The 17,746-nt window shown below is 43.8% G+C and overlaps 1 protein-coding gene across 6 annotated transcripts in view; it reads right to left on the reverse strand.

The window, feature by feature from the left end:
* The window catches only part of LOC144689658 (serine/threonine-protein kinase VRK1-like), a 100,185-nt gene extending 83,150 nt beyond the window's left edge, over positions 1-17,035 (reverse strand). Inside the window, exons 1-7 of one of the 6 annotated variants that reach the window (XM_078556916.1) lie at positions 16,614-17,035; positions 11,952-12,092; positions 9,327-9,382; positions 4,953-5,022; positions 4,514-4,601; positions 4,308-4,416; positions 1,104-1,196 (exon numbers count right to left, since the gene is read on the reverse strand). In XM_078556916.1, coding sequence (XP_078413042.1) covers positions 1,104-1,196; positions 4,308-4,416; positions 4,514-4,601; positions 4,953-5,022; positions 9,327-9,382; positions 11,952-12,090 — 555 coding nt within the window. In that variant the 5' untranslated portion in view covers positions 12,091-12,092; positions 16,614-17,035. Of the gene's footprint in view, positions 1-1,103; positions 1,197-4,307; positions 4,417-4,513; positions 4,602-4,952; positions 5,023-9,326; positions 9,383-11,951; positions 12,093-16,613 lie in introns of those variants that run through there. The other 5 variants (XM_078556918.1, XM_078556919.1, XM_078556917.1 and 2 more) reach the window with 5 other exon arrangements.
* Between the last annotated feature and the right edge of the window lie 711 nt (positions 17,036-17,746).

Genomic DNA, 17,746 nt, shown 5'->3' on the forward strand with positions numbered 1-17,746 from the left:
CAGCAACAATGGAAAAGTAACTGGGTAGATGTCTAAATAAACAACCATACTATAAAGTTGTGTTAGGATTGTTTATAACCTTGTTTAACAAAGCTGTTTGCTAAAACACATCAGTTAACCAATGTGTGAAAATAGAATAAGAGGTGGTTTTGTAACTGTTCCTATGGTAAATCATTCTTTGGTAAAAGTTTGTTAATGGGGTAGAAGAGTCAGACTGGATGGCTGGCCTATGGGCAGCTCTGAGCTGAAACAACTGGTAATAGACAGCAGCGGACAGGGAGGATGTCGATTGAACAGTAAGATTGAAGGCTGGTTTGATCCTAGGGAATGGTGTATGAAACCGATCAGGGAAACAACATAGAATGAGATATGGGAAACAATCCTTAGCATGCTAAAGGGGCACAATAAGGGTGGGCTTCTCTCCATGGTTTGAACAAAGAACTTAACATACTATTAGGCGCCTTATATTAAAAGGAACCTCTCTAGGACAATGGAATTGTGAATAACAAATCCCAGGGTCACCCCAGGAAATGGGCGCATGAGGAGCCATGGGGTTTGGTGGGGCCATGAGGTGGCATGGGTTGGCATGGATGAGGCATGGGGAGCGTATGGGGGTGAGGGAGGGGGTGAGAGGTGAGGACTAGAGGGATGTTTCATGTTTTATTCATTTTTTAAATCTTTTAGACACAGTGCCGAAGCCTCGAGGCAGGCCTTCAGCCCAGCCCGCCTCTGCACCCAGCACCCTCAGCTCTCCTGGGGTCGCGAGTCCTGACTTCTAATCCAGTTTCAGAATGTTACAGTACAAGATGTAACATGACAATAAGATCTGTAACTTATGAATATTTATGGAGTAAATACTATGAAAATGTAACAATTAGAGATCTTTCATATTCAACAGAGCACAAATGTTCAATGGCCACTGTTAGCAGCTTCCACAGATTTGAAAAAGAAAATGGTTGAGATTCCTAAATCAGTCACATCACTAAATCTTTTACCTTTTGCTCTTACATACTTGCTCTGTATGACCTTATTTTTTTCTCTTTTGTTCATTAAATAAAATAAGCATACATAACTGTGTTATCAGCAAGATGGATGTATAATACCTCTTTGTAATTTCTGAGGCCCAGAAGCAGGTTTGCTGACTTGATATCACCATGGATGTATTCATGTTCATGAATAAACTCCAAAACATCAAGCTGTATAAATGAATAAATTTAAAAACAAGTGTATGTCAGCCCACAAGGTACAGGGAACAAAATATTTTTTTTACACATGATAATGTTACGTTACTTTAAACAGCACAACACTGAGATACTGGATTTCTCATACACTCTCTAATCACAGGTTGAAATCATAATTGGAGACCATTTGAAAATCGCAGCTAATCACAAACCTTTCCAAAGCTAAACATTTAGCAGTTCAGCATGATGGTACTGTGCTAGTCATGTCCAAAACAAAACCAAAATAGCTACAATGTCTGTGACATTTAAATTAGATTACATCCTCACTTTCAGAGTTTTAGCATAAGAACTTTGCAAAGTTGGTGAATCATGTTAATGTGTGTTTCCATGGATCAGGTAGCCCTCTGATTCCTCACAAAGGCTATTCTTCTCATGCAAAAACCCACACACAAGAACGTTTGCTGAGTTAATTTAAAGATTCCCAAACTGAAGCCAGAGCACACCCAGCTCCTACATATGTGTACCTCTAGCACGGGTCTCGGGATTGTTGTCCACAGAAGTAAGCTATGTCAAAGATGCTGAGGCATAACATGTACACTGCAACCCTGGCTGACAGCATCTCAGCACAAATAAAACATATTTCAGGATCTGTATGGGCCGGATTTTACGTCCGGCGGGCAGGTGCGTGCCAGACCTGACCGGGCATAAAATTGCCCGCCTGCCCGTCGGACATAAAATCAGGCGAGGGTCCTGATGTCATTGCGCACTCGTGCAATATTTCGGTTGGCGGGCACACACGAGAGTCAGCAGCATGCCCGCCAACAATTAAGAGGCCTATTAAGGCCATTAATCAAATAATTTAAAGCTACTTTTCGCTGCCGATCCAACTTTACAGTTGGTGGGCGGGCAAGTCAGCCAGGCGACCTTTGAATTTTTTAGGAAACCTCGTCCATGGGCGGAATGAAGTTTCCAACATTAACTTAAAAAAAAAATTTATGACCATTTTTATTACGTTTATATTCATGTGAGTGAGTCCTATGTGGGGACATGTTTCTCACATTTTCAGAATCTTTATTTTTGATTCTAATATTCTGCAGCTCCCTGAGGCAGCTCCCTGCCTTCAGGGGGCTTTCAGTGTGCGGTCCATCATGCATGCGCAGACTTTTGCGCTCACCCTCCTCCCACCCCGAGCCCAGCAGCGCTGAGCTTCTCAGCGCGCCTTTCACACTGGCTGGCCGTTAATTGGCCAGCCCGCGTGAAATCGCGGCCGGGAGCCAATTGCAGGCAGCAGGCCGTTTCCTGGCCGTCCCTGGACCTGCCTGCCGCGCCTGCCCAGCGACCCGAAAAACCTGCCCTATGACTCAGTAATGTAGCACATCCTACGTTTAATCTTCAAGAGTGTTAACCATTTATACATAATTAATATATGTGCAACATTCTAATTGAACTGTTTTTTTCATTTTCCCCCTAGTCTGGGCAGAAATTTTCACTCGGTGGGTGGGTGCATGCCCGACCCACTCGAGCCTGAAATGACGCGCGTTGATGTCGGTTGAGCGTGCCGACGCCAACGCGAGTTGCGTGATAATTTGTTTGGCGGGCGCGCGCCGGAGCTAGCAGCGTGCCTGCTGACAATTAAAAGGCCTGTTAAGGCAATTAAGTTATCAATTAACTTGAAATTTTTCGCTGCCCGTCCAACCTTACAGTTGGCGGGCAGGCGAAAATGAGGTTTCCAAAAGCAAATAAAAATACAATAAAAGTTTTAAAATTGAATTAATAACATGTCCCTCCTCATGTGACAGAGTCACATGAGAGGACATGTTTTAGTACATTTTTATTTTCTTCATTTTCTTTTTTTAACAACGCCGTGCCTCAGGGAGATTATGAAGCGCTCACTCGCACGCATGCGCGAAGTTTGCGCTCGGCCCGCTTGTATTCCCCCTGCCCCCTGCACCAGCAGTGCTGAGCGCTGCCGCTCACGTTTCACGCTGGGCAGACCTTAATTGGCCCGCCAGCATGAAATCGCGGGCGATGATCGGCTTCCCAAAAGCCCCCCCGCCGGGCCCACCTGCCAATGGCAAAATTCTGCCCTCTAAGTAAATCGAAGTTTTACGGACCTCATTTTTAAAAAGATTCTAATACAACAACTACAATCAACTGTGACATAATGAATTTACAGGACCTATTACTTTCAAAATACTTGCAACAGCCTTGTAACTTACTAACATGGAGGCATAATTAATGGCATTTCACACTATTGCTATCACACAAAAATACAATTCAGTAACTAGTTTCAAAACTTCCATAAATGTTCCCTACAATTTACAACTTCCAACATTTTCAGATATATGGATTCCCCCCTTACCCTAAAGGAATGAATTCTAATGGCATTAAAAGTCAACAATAGAGCGCGAAACTCGAATCACATGCAGACCTGACCAGCCAGGGATGCAAGATTCCCTTCCCAGAAGGTCCTTAGTGAATCAATTCAATTTTAGCGGCAATCTGGCAACTTTCACTGTTATTTTCTGATGCTAATTGCCAGATTTATTGAATTGAATTTCATAACTTGCCACAGTCAATTTATAAGCTCTTGGTTATAGTCTAATACCATAAGCACAAGACTACCATACCATACCCATCACAAGGCTTTTGTCTTTTCAGCTGAGATTACTGAACACTGGGATCTCTGCCTGATATTTAGCCGCTCAAGCCCAGGGTGATGAGAGCAATTCTTGGACCTGAGCTGCTGGCTTGACTGAATTAGAGAACTCAGCAAAATCACAGGTATCAGACTTCATTTATGTTTTAGTACTATCTCAATGATGCATTTCTTCCTGAAGCCACCTACCATTTTGAGAACATTTTCAGTTTTGCAACCCAATGGAGGGATAAAGAATGGGCCATGTAAGAGTAGGAATACAAAGGAGCCTGTCTACCGTGTTATATTAGCAGCTACCCTAGCCCATTTGATTTTGCCCACAGTGTGTCTCATTAACCCAGGTGCTCATTTTGAACTAAGGTATTTAGTTCATTTACAGTGGTAAACAAAGCCTGGAGTTCAGTGTGATCCTGGCCTCCTATTCGTACAATATATGATACAATCATCATTTGTGTCCAATTGCTTACCAATTGACTGCCTATCTTCAAAACAGTTGCTTTACTCAGCCGGTTCCGACTTGCTTCCATCAGTTTTTGCAAATCTACGCCGAGTCTGTCTAAAACCATGAATCTGTAGCTATATAGGACAAAAAAGAAGGTTAAAACCATGTCATTGTTTCAGAGAGATAGGGCTGATCTACGGCAGCTTGACATTAGATGTGGGGCTTTCTCACCTCTTCCCATTGTGTTCAACCAACCCTGATCCCCAGTAAGTAGGAATTCCCAAGAAACTCAACTGGTGGTCCTTCATCCATTTCTTTACTGATAAAGGAATATACAAACAAAACCCACTATTAAAATACCTGTATTTTCTTTAGATGAGCACATGAAATATTAGCTTATTCCTTTGCTGTGTCCTGTTTAATCCTGTTATCTTAATAGTAGCACTGCAGTTATGTATCAGTAATTATTTTCCTCATTCATATGCTGCAGAATAAAGAAGATGATGATATGCGGACTTTAGCCTTGAACATACTGTAGCACTAATTTAAAAATGTATATAATTACTATGTACAAAGGCATCACAATGTACTTAAATTTCTACTTATTCATACAAGTACAGTCTCAGAAATAAAATGTGCAATTAGCATACTCTACATCACAGGTACCTACTGTGCTCAGATTTCGCTGCTCTCTGATAAAATTTCAGCTCCGTGAACAAGGGTCCATTATCCTGGTCCTCCTGGAACCAAGAATTACCTCTTATAATAGAGCATTCATATAGAAAAATAACAGAATTAACATCAAATAAGCATATGGCTCTACATGTAATATGAAGTAGTAACAAACATATCTATTCATGAACTGGTTCTGCTTGTGGACAAGTGAGTATTTTATCAAGTAGTTCTGAGATATACAAACTAGGAAGCTCCAAGGTTCAAACCATGATCCATATTGAGGGAGCTGATCGGGCACAATAATTGACTTCAGTATCCCTAGTTCAAAACCGCCACATTCCCAAATCCGATCTGACCACTCCTGTTGAAAAGTACACTTATAGGCATGTCAATCAAGACAGGATCTGACTTAGCTGTGACTGATGTTACTACAGTCTGACAGTCTATTGACCTTTGTCTAGATTCACATTCAAAAAACTAACTACTTGGGTAAGATGCTGGAGGAATACAATCACATTTGGACCTACACACCTCATACATTACACGATCGGGTGATCTTAATCAACAAAAAGTGCACCTGACTGTGCTGCACCTGTTTCATCTGCAGCATAGTCATTGGAGAGGGTAGTGAATAAGAGAATGCGGGTCAACTCCAGATTTTCCTCCTCTTGTCTACTACATGCCCCTCACTTGTCAGTATTCCTAAAGATAAAGTTAAATTCTGCAATCCCTTGCAAAGTGGAGGGGGAGCAGAGGTGAAAGCTTCTGGAGAACATTTGAAATTAGCTCAATCAGTAAAAGTAAAGAATAATTGGAAATGCATCTGCATCAACACTGACTTGCATTTATATAGTCTGTTTAAACATAGAGAAACATCTCAAGGTGCTTCACAGAGCAGAAGATAAAACAGGTGCTGAGACAAAGAATGATATTTTAGGAAGGCTGATCAAAAACTTGGTCAAAGAATTGGATTGTAATGGAGCGTTAAAGAGGAGAGGAAGACAGGAAGTGAATTTCAAAGTGTGGAGCTCATGTGACTGTAAGCATGGGTACAAAAGATATGGGGAAAGGAGGGTTTAATCAGGAAGCCTGAGCCCAGAAATAGAGAATTCAGGGAGGGTTGTCGGGCTGGAGGTGCAAAGCCATAGAGGGTTTTGATTACAAGGATAAGAATTTTTAATTTGAGGTGTTAGGGAATTAGGAATCAATGAAGGTCAGGGAGGAAATGGGTAAATGGCAAATTGGACAGCAGAGTTGTGCATAAACTGAAGCTTAAGAAGGGTGGGGGCAATATCTCCTTTACAATTTACTGGTGTGTGGCTAGTTTTATCAATGCGCTGTCCCTTTAAATAATCTTTGCAGGGCCATGCACGTGCATTATTCATTGAAGGACAAAGCCTGCGTGGTGTCTTTCAGGATGCTGCGTGGTCACACATCTGTACAGTTTGGTGGGAACATTGGGTGGAGGTTATCACGTTAGCCAAGAGAAACTTGGAGAAATTGAATCTGGATGTGACAAAGATACAAGTGGTAGTTAGGGCAGGGGTAGGTGATTTTATGGCAGTGTAAGTGTGTGGACTTTGTGGATGCAGGGAGCTGTCGGGTTAGAAGGTCAATTAATGGTCAAACAGGATGACCAGGTTGCCACAGTCTGTTTCAGCCTGTAAGAGCAGTCAAAGAAGGAGATGAAATCAGAGGTAAAGATGTGGAGTTTTTCCAGAGGCTGAAGATGGTGGCTTTGGTCTTTCCATTATTAAACAGAAATAAGTCATGGCTCATCCAAGACCGGATGCCAGACAAGCACCCTGATAACACTGAAGCAGTGAAGAGCTGAGAGATTGGCAAGAGGTAAAACTGGTTTTCATCAGTGTAATTGTGGAATTAAATTGCAAGAAGGTAATTAGCAAGGTGCCACAAGCATTAGTATTAGGGGCAATATTGTTTATATTTCTCATAAAGGATTTGAAACCCAGCTATCTGAGATTACTGATATGAGACTGGGCGGGACTTCAAAAAGAAAAAAGTTGAGTAAATTCAAAAGAGATTTAGAGAGAAGAGGTATTTGGGCTAATAAAAACTAAATGTTGTTTAACATGAAAAAACTACAAGGCCATGAAACTGGAGTGGGGGAATATTCAGCGAGATTATAAAACAAAGTGCAGAAAAAAACAGGGTGTAGCACAGGAGAAGAACCTGAGAGTACTGGTGGATAATTTGTGAAATTATAAGCACAGTATAATTCAACAGTAAAGAAGACAAGAAAGACCTTGTGGTATACAGTCATGGGAATAGGTCATAAATTGCTGGGGTAAGAATTGACCTGTATAGAACAGGGATTTGCCCCCCCATCTGGAGTTCTGTATACAATTCCAGCCAACATACCACTGTGAGGATATGCTAGCTTTTGAGAAGTATTGTGGTACGATATTAAACTCATCAGGAACTTGAGCAATGAGGAGAGACAAAGGAAGCTGGGAATATATAATTTAATGGCACACCAGGAGCAGCATAACATCACCTGACTTTGCCCCTGTCCCAGCTCATCTGCTGCTGAAACCCTCATTCATGCCCTTGTAACCTCTAGACTATTCCAACACACACCTGGCTAGCATCCCACATTCCACCCTCCGTAAACTTGAGGTCGTCCAAAACTCTGCTGTCGATGTCTTAACTCGCACCAAGTATCATTCACCTATCACCCCTGTGCTCACTGACATACATTGGTTCCTGGTCAAGCAACATCTTGTTAAAACTCTCATTATTGTTTTTAAATCTCTGCATGGTCTTGCCCCTCTCTATATCAGTAATCTCTTCCAGCCCCACAACCTCCAAGATATCTGCGCTCCTCTAATTCTGGCCTCTTGAGTATTCCTGATTTTAATTGCTCCACCATTGGTGGCTGCACCTTAGCTCCTAGGCCCCATGCTCTGGGATACCCTCCTTTCACCTCTCCACCTCTGCTTTTAAGACATTCCTTAAAACCTCTTTGACTAAGCTTTTGGTCATCTGACCTTATATCTCTACATGTGTCTTGGTATCTTGTTTAATAATGCTCCGGTGAAGGATCAGGGGCATTTTATTATTTTAAAGGCACTATGGGCGGAATCGTCCCAGGTTTGCACTAAGTGCAGTACTGGGCAGCTGAAACGACATTTTACCTGCTGGCCACAATAGCGGCTTCTCACACCGTATTGTCCCAAACCCACTGCATTAATTATACATTCCTGGGAAACACAGAGTTTCGATGGCGGGTGGGCCTTGAGACTGCTGCAAATAAGGCATGGCCCGAAAGGCATGAGGTCTGCAGCCCCTAGGTTTAGTGACAAGTCCTTCGAGCGCCTTTTGGATGCTGTGGAGGCTCGCTGTGGTGTCCTCTACCCCCGCTCTGGCTGCAGGAGGGACAGCAACATTACCACTCCGGCTTGGTAGGCAATGGCAGTGGTGATCAGTGCCAATGCTGCACAGAAGAGTTTGGCCATCCAAGGCAGATAGAGGATGATTGATCTCAACCATTCCGCCATGGTAAGGCAACCATCTCATCACTCTAAACTCTCACACTCAAGCTCATCGCACATTCACTGGCATCTCACTCACTGCCAGCTCAAGGGACATCACCACACACTCTTTCACACACACCCTCACATCTCCATCTGGCCTCATCTCCTCTGGAGACTGCCTCCTTAGCCCACACCATTTTGAGGCCACTTGCATAGATCAACTTGTGCCCCACACAAACCTTGGGCTACCCCTTCCTCAGTACAACCCTCAGCCTGCAGTCTCTTCCTTTGCCTGAGGCCACCTCTCCCCCTTCCCCAAACAAGCCCTTGCCCTGCAGCCGTACAAAGCCTTATGGCTGGTCTGGTAGATAGAGACCTGCCCATGAGACCCCTAAAAGTGACGCGGTGCTGTCAGCGAAGCCTGGTGCTGATGACTGTGAGTGCTGCCCAAAGCAAGATAGGCAAACAAATCTCAAAGTCCCGAGTGCAGTGCAGCTTAGCAGGCGAACGTCACTTATGTGCAATTGTGAAACAAGTTGGCGTGCAATCACGCCGGCGTGGGCGGACGATCCAGTTTGGGGGGGATGAGTTCGGCAGGCTAGCCTATAATGATATGCAAATATAATACAACGAGGTTCCCGATGTCCGACGGCAACGCAGCCTGCCTTCGACGGGCTGAGCGGACGATTGCAAACTGGTTTCACGACGTCACAAAACCGATTTTTGGCCTTCTCGCCACATTGCCCACTCACGCCACCAAGCACCCCCCAACGGACACGGAAAATTCCCCCCTACATAAATAGAAGTTGTTGTTGATGATTAAAACTTTAATTGAATCATTGTGTAAAGATTTCTGAAAGTAGAGTACTTACTACTTTGATGACATATACCGCATCATCCCCAACATTCTTCTCTGTTGCATGAGAAGCTAGAAATAATTTAGAAGATATCAAGATAAAACAGGGATCAGAACAAAAGTAAACACTAATTATTGGTACAGAACTTCATCAATGGACTGCTAATTGAGGGTTAACAGTGAACTAGCAGCCCAACTGCCAGCTACTCTCATGCTAGCTCCAGAAGTCAAACTAGCCAAGTTCACCTTCACAGACTTGTAAGCATCTACTTACTTTCTGTGCTACTTCATGAAGCCAAAAGCATGCAATAACATCCTGCAAAGCATATTTCATTCCAGTGTGCTCACTCCACAGAAAGCAGACAATGTTTGTAGAATAGGGAATTCCCTTAATACACCATATTATTAATTGCAATCAAGCAGTGCAGCGGAATTCCAAAATTAGATCCCTGGTCTGTGCTAAGTTAGTTGATCTCAGTCAAAGCGCTGGTGGTAATGCAACAACTGGCCTCACCACCAGCAGGCGAGACAAAAAAAAAGCATGTTCTCCATTCCCAAATTCTATAAGGCCTGCTTGATGCTCAGCTTGTAAAACAATGAGAAAACAATCAATCGACTATCAGATTAGAAACTTGTAATTAATCCTGTTATTGCTGTATATCTCAGTTGTTAAAATTCCTGTTGAATGTAATGCTGATAGTGGTAATTGTAAAAATAAGGTTGGAACCACATGTTTCAATTATGTCCAAATATGAACCAAAACAAGAGCAGAATTGGAGTAGGTTATTCAATCCAACGAGCCTGCTGTGTCATTTTGTTAGTGCAAGCAAATCTTCATCTAAATTCCCTCCTTTTCCTTACATCCTTGCGTATCCTTATTTCTCATATAAATACATATCTTACTTTTTAAAACTTTGATAATATAGCAGATATTTCAATCAAGGTGTCAACAGAACCCTCTTTAAGGCCTTCCTATCCCTCCCATGACAGAGAAGCAACCTAAAACTAAACACAATGGGGTAGAGTTTCCTTTTTGGGTGCAATTGGCAACCCAGGCCCACTCTGCACTGAAACAATCTGAAACTTGCACTGGTTTTCTGAAGTGAATTTATGGTTCAAGTTTCTGTTCAAATTAATTTGTACAATCTCAGATGCAAAAATTTCCATGATCCAGTTCAATAAGGCAGAGTTTTGGAATGGAATTGTTTATTTTCCCCCCTTGTATTAAAAAACATCCATTGATGTGTTTAAGAGTGGTAACCTGATGCAATTTTACTGAAACAGCCAGAAATAATTTTATCACAAAAATATCAGCATTTTTAATAAGTATCCAGTCTAAAATGTAAGTAAACTCATTTTAAATAACTGAAAATGGCTTTTAAAAAACTATAAACCATTTTCTAGTTTCATTGGTATATATTAGCCAGTTTCTTAATAAATTAAACATTCTTTAATATTTGAAAAACGTAGAAAAGGTGCCTAATAGTGCCTTTGCACCTAAAAATCACAGTTTCATTTGAAGAGCCTCCTTAAAGGGCCGAAAATAAGTACAATAAGCACCAATTAAGCATTAATTCAATCTAGGATCTTGTGGGTGGGACCGACATTCAGCACAATGTCTTTAAAACCAGCAAAAGAATTTGCTCTTCATGTAACATGCACTTGAAATTCCTCAATATTTTATGCTGGTTTGATCATTTCCAACTGATTCAAGTTAGCCAGAAAACATCCACCATTATCAAAGACAAAAACTACATTTACCAGCCATTTTGGGAGAATGACCATACAGGAGGAACACACAATGATTAATTCACTATGTATTTCTTTCAGCTAAAAGAGGCTTTATTAAATTCTCAGCATCTTGGAATCAGCAACAATTTAGATCTATTTTGGTCATCTCTATTGGGGTCCTTCACTGAGAAAGTGATAGTGTAGCTGTCCAGAATATTGTGGTGACTTTGTTTCACATGGTGACTATTAAACATCATGGCTCACCCTTTAACTCTGATGAATTTCACTATACTTGTGCAAATATGCCACTGTATGGATAATATTTCAGTTATTGATTATGAATAAATAAATTTTCCTTTCCATTTTTTAGTCTGGTACATGACATTGTACATTATTCTGGACTGAATTTATTCACTATATTTACAGTTTCTGATTGCTAAAGTGATGGTCTTGGTCATATGGATTGTACAGATGAATTAATAAACTAATATGAAAATTAACTAAGGATATACCTCACACACAGCTATTGATTAATAATGGCAATATGAGATACCAGGAAAAATGCACCTTGCACTGGGCAGAATGGCATTTGCCTTCACCCACTTGCTTTCTATTGTGTTCAGTACAAGAACAAATACCTTAGCAACTTAATTGACATAAAAATAAAAACAAAAACACAGATGCACTAAAATATTAGGATGGATTAAGTTTTTTTTGTGGTGATCTGCGATAGGAAGTTCCAAAACTTCTTGCACTTGTTCTTGCTCCCTCAATTGGCTTTTTGGTGCAAAGCAACAATTGGGAAAGGGATATATTAATAATGAACATTTGCTTTAGATAAACCACCTTTAAAGGCTCAGGCTTTCTCAACAAAGAAATTGTTATGAAATGGTTCATTATGCTTCCTTACCCAAGTGTATCAGCCCACATCCACCTTTACCAATAATTTTCCCGAGCTTCCACTGCTTCTTCTCAGAATCCATCAGGATCAAGCCCTCAGGGAGAGGATCAGGAAGCTTCTTTCTCATGTTACCTTTGGGTGGCATCATACCTAACAAAAATCAAGACAGGTTTTAGTTCTGTATATGAAAGCACAAAACGCACAGCAGTTCATTTTCTTTTCCATTTTCTTGGCTCTTTTTCCAGTTAAACTTTTCTCCTTCCTTTTCCAATGTAAAGTCAATTGATCAAGATTTACTGATAATAGTAATGGTTCCAGATATATAATGGCCCAAATTTTGAGATAGTAATGAGGTGTTTGCTGTCATTTCTTCCCGAAAACCAACAGCAACTTTGGAAGTCTGCACATGCTCAAAATAATGTGGAAATCCAGTTGCTGTCAGTGTTGAGGCACCCAGAGTACAATCCCTTAACAATCAGTGAATTGACAAACTTTAATTTTTACGCTGTTGGGCTCATTGTAAAAGCCTTTGAAATAGTTGCATCTAGTTCAATGCATTGCAACTGGGGCCAAAATGTTCTGCTCCCGTTGGCAGGGCCTTCTGCACAAGCAGCTGAAGATTCACAGAGAGCCGTCACTTGTAGGCGCCTCGCTAGACCCAGGGTCTATAGATGGTGCTCGTCATTCCTGCAGACGACTGAGAACCAGTGTCGCCGGAGACTGCGCATGTCTAGGGAACTGGTTGGTCACATATGCCACCCGCTGCAGGATTTGCTGCCACGGGGACATGGAGGTCATCTACTGCTAGTGGTCATGAAAGTGACCGCGGCGCTCAATTTTTACACCAGTGGATCTTTCCAGAGCTCCACAGGTGACCTATACGGGATCTCGCAAACCTCCACTTGCGTATCCAGGTGGTCATGGACACCATCTTCGCTGAGGTACAGAACTTTGTGCATTTTGACTGGGATCAGGAAAGCCAGGAAGCAAAAGCGCTGGGATTTGTGACAATCTCAGGTTTTCCACAGGTGCAGGGTGCCATTGAATGCACTCAAGTGGCGCTCAGATTTCTGTGGCAACAAGTGCTCCAGTACGTCAACCACAAGGGCTTCCACTCGCTGATTGTTCAGCTGGTGTATGACAACCACAAACACATCCTACAGGTCTGCGCACGATTCCCAGGGAGTGTCCACAACTCCTACATCCTCAGCAGGTCTCAGATCACTGACATCTTCCAGGGTCCAGAGAGGCTGCAAGGTTGGCACCTCGAGGGCAAGGGCTACCCACAGATGACGTGGTGATTGGCACATGTGGCAGCCTCAGACTGCAGCAGAGCAACGGTATAACAAGGCTCATGCCACAACCCGGACTATGGCGGAGCAAACGATTGGCAATTGAAAATGAGGTCCTGATACCTCGACAGGTCCAGTGGAGCACTGAATACAGTCCCCAGAGGATGTCACTGATCATGGTTGCTTGCTGTGCCCTTCACTACCTGGCGCTCCAAGGAGGGGAGGACCTGGCTGAGGCAGCGATGAAAGAGCTGCACGTTTCATCCGATGAGGAGTATATCGAAGGGGATGAGGATGATGTGGTCTTCAAAGGCAGGGATGGAGACGATGAGGCCATCGCACTGGCCAGATGAGGCAGGCGTGCTCATGGGGCCCTAATAGCTGCAAAATTCGTGGAGGATGATGACGAGATACAGTGAGGATAGTCGTGACATCCTCACCTTGCATCTGTGAATGTTTGACTCCTATGTGGCTGATGGCAGCACACATACTCTCAGTGCTCAGGCTCATGTCATGGAAATGCAGTGGAGGCCCTAATAATTGCTCGATCACAGGAGGATGATGAAAGCATGCAGTGAGGACACTCCATAGATCTTCACATTGCCTCTGTGAATGTCTGACTCCTGTGTTGCTGATGACAGCACTCTTGCGCTCTGTGATTAGGGTCATATTCTGGAGATGAAGCCATGAAACTTTAAATGAACCTGATCCTTTGGCAGCTTTCATCGCCTGTACCCTTCAGGACCACACCGTCACCAGACACAGAGGCTGAAGAGATGGGGGACCAGCCCCATTTCAAAGGGTTTTAGGAGTACACAGAGAGAATGACGGAACTCTATGATGCCTGCCCGCCACATTCTGGCAGCAATGACAAGCACCATTGAGGTGAGTCCAGTGAGTGTGAAGCCAAACTATCACTTTGTTCTGAAGGTTACATGCTGCACAGGAAGGAGGCCCTGGACTGGGACACTTGCTTTTATCTTGTGCAGGAACCAAGGTTTCACATGACATGAACACTGCTCATCATAACAAGGAGCCATAGACAAAGAGAAATTCCTGTCTGTGATTACCTTGGCAGGTGTCCTCTAGAGTGCTGAGACCTGGAGGGCCCCAGCTGCTTTGGGTATCCTGCTGTAGACCAGATTCACCCTCCTCAGCCTATGGAGCTGGAGATGATGGAATCACAGGAAGAGGGGATTTGAATCGGCCAGACATTTCCGGAGTCACCTGGGTGGATGGCCCCGGAGTGTCGAGCTGCTGGTCCTCCTCCCTATGGGTGCCCGAGGCCCCTGGCTGGCTCCTTGAGGAGAAGGGGCAGCTGGAGTGAGATCGAGCTACCCCACACCCCTCTCATGTTGACCCTGTTGAGGGCCAACTATGGCATCAGCGATGGAGTTCAGCCCGCGCAGCAGTGCAGGAGCGATGTCCTGGACCAAGGTCTCCATGGCGGCCGCCATCCTGCCAGTGTTGACCTCGGTGCATCAGCTTGCCAGCGCTATCACCTCAGACTGATAGCAGACGGACTCCTCCATCGTGCCTTGCAATCTGAGGAGTGCAGTGGATATCCCTTCCTGATGTGGGCCTCCCTGCCATGGACTTAATCGGGGTCATGGGGGCAAGATTGCAAGGTCCCGCCTGCCACCCTCCCCCTGATTAAATGCCCATCCACCACCAAACTCGTCACAGGGGAAGACACAAGATGCCGCCTAACATTTGAGGTCCATGGTGACATTTCATGTTTTCAACAACAACAACTTATTTATATAGCATTTAAAGTGATGAAACGTCCCAAGGTGCTTCACAGGAGCATTATAAAACAAGGTATGACACCAAGCCACACAGGGAGACATTAAGTCAGAAGTCCAAATCCTTACTCAAAGCAGTAGATTTAAGCAGTGTCTTAAAAGAGGAAAACAAGTTAGAGAAGAAGGGAATTTCAGAGCTCGGGGCCAAGGCACCTGAAGGCACGGCCACTAACGGTGGAGCGATTATAATTGGGAATGCACACAAGGCCAGAATTGGAGGAATGTAGAAATCTCGGAGGATTGTGGGACTGGAACAGATTACAGAGATAGGAAGGAGCAAGGCCCTGGAGGCATTTGAAAATAAGAATACAAATTTTAACATCAAGACAATGCTTGACCGGGAGCCAATGTAGGTCAGCAGGCACAGGCATGATAGGGGAATGGGACTTGCTGTGAGTTAAAACAGGGGCAGCAGAGTTTTGGATGACTTCAAGTTTATGAAGATGGTAGAATGTGGGAGACCAGCCAGGGGTGCACTAGAATAGCCAAGTCTAGAGGTAACGAAGGCATGGATTGAGGGTTTCAGCAGCAGATGAGTTGAGATGGGGTGAAGACGAGCGATGTTATATCAGTGGAAAAAGGAGGCCTTAGGAGATGGCATTAATATGAGGGCAGAAACTCATCTCAGGGTCAAACGTGACAAGGTTGCAAACAGACTGGCTTAATCTCAGACTGTTGCCAGAGGGGTGGTGTTTGCAGTTTGGAAGAAATATCTGCTCATCCAGTATTGGATGTTGGATAAGAAGTCTGATAACAGTGAAGAAGATGAGAGAGGTGGTGGTGAGGTGGAGCTGGGTGTCATCAGTGTTTAGTAGGAAAATGGATGCCGTGCTTTTGTTTGATGTTCTGAAGAAGGTTCATCATGGACCTAAATCATTAAGGGTGGGATTTCCCGGCCCCGCCCTGCCCACCGCCAGCATCGTCCGGTTTCACCAAAAGCCAATGGGCTTTTGGCTGGGCTGCGGAATCTCCTGCTAGGCTAGGGAATCCCGGCCTGTTTCCCTTTTCACATGCTGCATGACCTGCTGAGTATTTCCAGCATTTTCTGTTCTTATTTTACACCGTTGGTTAATTGCACTGATTATGGAGAGATTTTACATTCAGGCTTGTGCTAATTATTTTGTGCAGAAACTTGGGCGTAATTTCACTGTGTCAGGATGGGCAAAGTCTTGGGTGCATTTTGGCAACGATTTGCCAATTGTGCCCTTGGGGCAAACTCAAGGCCAGTGTCGTGTGTCCACACACTGGGCAAACAGTGTGCGTGGTTCTGGCCGCCTGTTCCCACTGTCGTAGGGAATCGGGGAGCAGTCCGGGCATGGTGAAGCCAGCAATCGGAAGTTTAAACTTTCCAGGTAAGCCGTTTGCGCGTTAGGACATGCCCATCCCCATATCGAAAGATTCAGGCCAGTCACTCTGTTCCTCTTTCCTGCCTGATCAGTAACTTTCAGCATTTTCTGATTTTACTTTCAGAAGTTTATAATTTGCATGCAGTTCAATACCATAGCCTATTAAAAGCAGGTTTTTAAAGACAGAAGTTTACATTTTTGCAGAAGATAAATGAAGTAAACATGTACATTACAAAGGGCTTGAAGATGGGAGGTCAGGAAATTGGAGTGTGTAATAGACAGCTGGGCCAGACCACTCTCCCGGGCACTGGGCACTGGCTGCCTCCTCGTACCGAGGTCTCCGCTGCTCGCTGAACCGAATCGCGCTGGAAGCAGCAAAGTGGTAATGTCTGAACCACAGCCCGAGTAAAGCTCCGGGACCTTTGAAAAAGTCACAATGCTCCAGCCATTAGCTGGAAAAAAGCTGGTGTTTCAAGTTTCAGCCCCGGCGCACGGTCTCTGATCATGATTCTGTGCAGTAGTTTCTGTTTGTGAAAAAAAACCAGACTGACGTAATCCTGGGAAATGTGATACCCCTGTGACACTTCAATGAGCTTGTGAGGAAGTGGAATTAAAAACTCAGCCTTGAAGTGACTCGGCGTTTTCTCCTTGTGCGTTGCCAACAAAAGTTGGGGGTGGGGGAAGCAATTCTAAACGTTTGCGATTGGCTCGCAGGTCCTTCCCATCGACAGTTGTAGACTTCCTGTAGACGGCTGCTGAAGGTTGTGGATGCTTTTAGACTGACCCCATTGCTGTTATCTTGGTTTGCCAGGGGTTGGAGTCTGTTGATGGATGAGGACAAATGAGAAATGTGGCACTATTACAGAATAAGTACTGTCCTGAGGTTGTGGTTGTGACAAAGTAAAGAGAACATTACTCTGTAGAAAAACAAAAAATGTTGGAAAAACTCAACAGGTAAATGGTAGCATTTATGGAGGGGGAGGATGGTTGAGGCAGGAACCCTCACAACATTTAAGAAGTATTTAGATGAGCACTTGAAACGCCATAGCATACAGGGCTATGGGCCAAGTGCTGGAAAATGGGATTAGAATAGATAGGTGCTTGATGGCCAGTACAGACACAATGGGCCGAAGGGCTTGGTTCTGTGCTGTATAACTATGACTATGAGAAACAAAGTTAATATTTGAATCCTTATAACTCTGCATATACTCTGTATACCTCTGCCTTGGAATGTTTGATGCTCCCCATTTACCTAGCACAAACCTTGTTATATTATTTATAAAATGCCAGGGACTGTTATGATAGTGGAAGTAAGCGAAGCTGTTTGAATACATGTTTATACATATGTACACATTAGGACT

The sequence above is a fragment of the Cetorhinus maximus genome, chromosome 14 (assembly GCF_964194155.1).
Source record: "Cetorhinus maximus chromosome 14, sCetMax3.hap1.1, whole genome shotgun sequence".
NCBI lineage: Eukaryota > Metazoa > Chordata > Chondrichthyes > Lamniformes > Cetorhinidae > Cetorhinus > Cetorhinus maximus.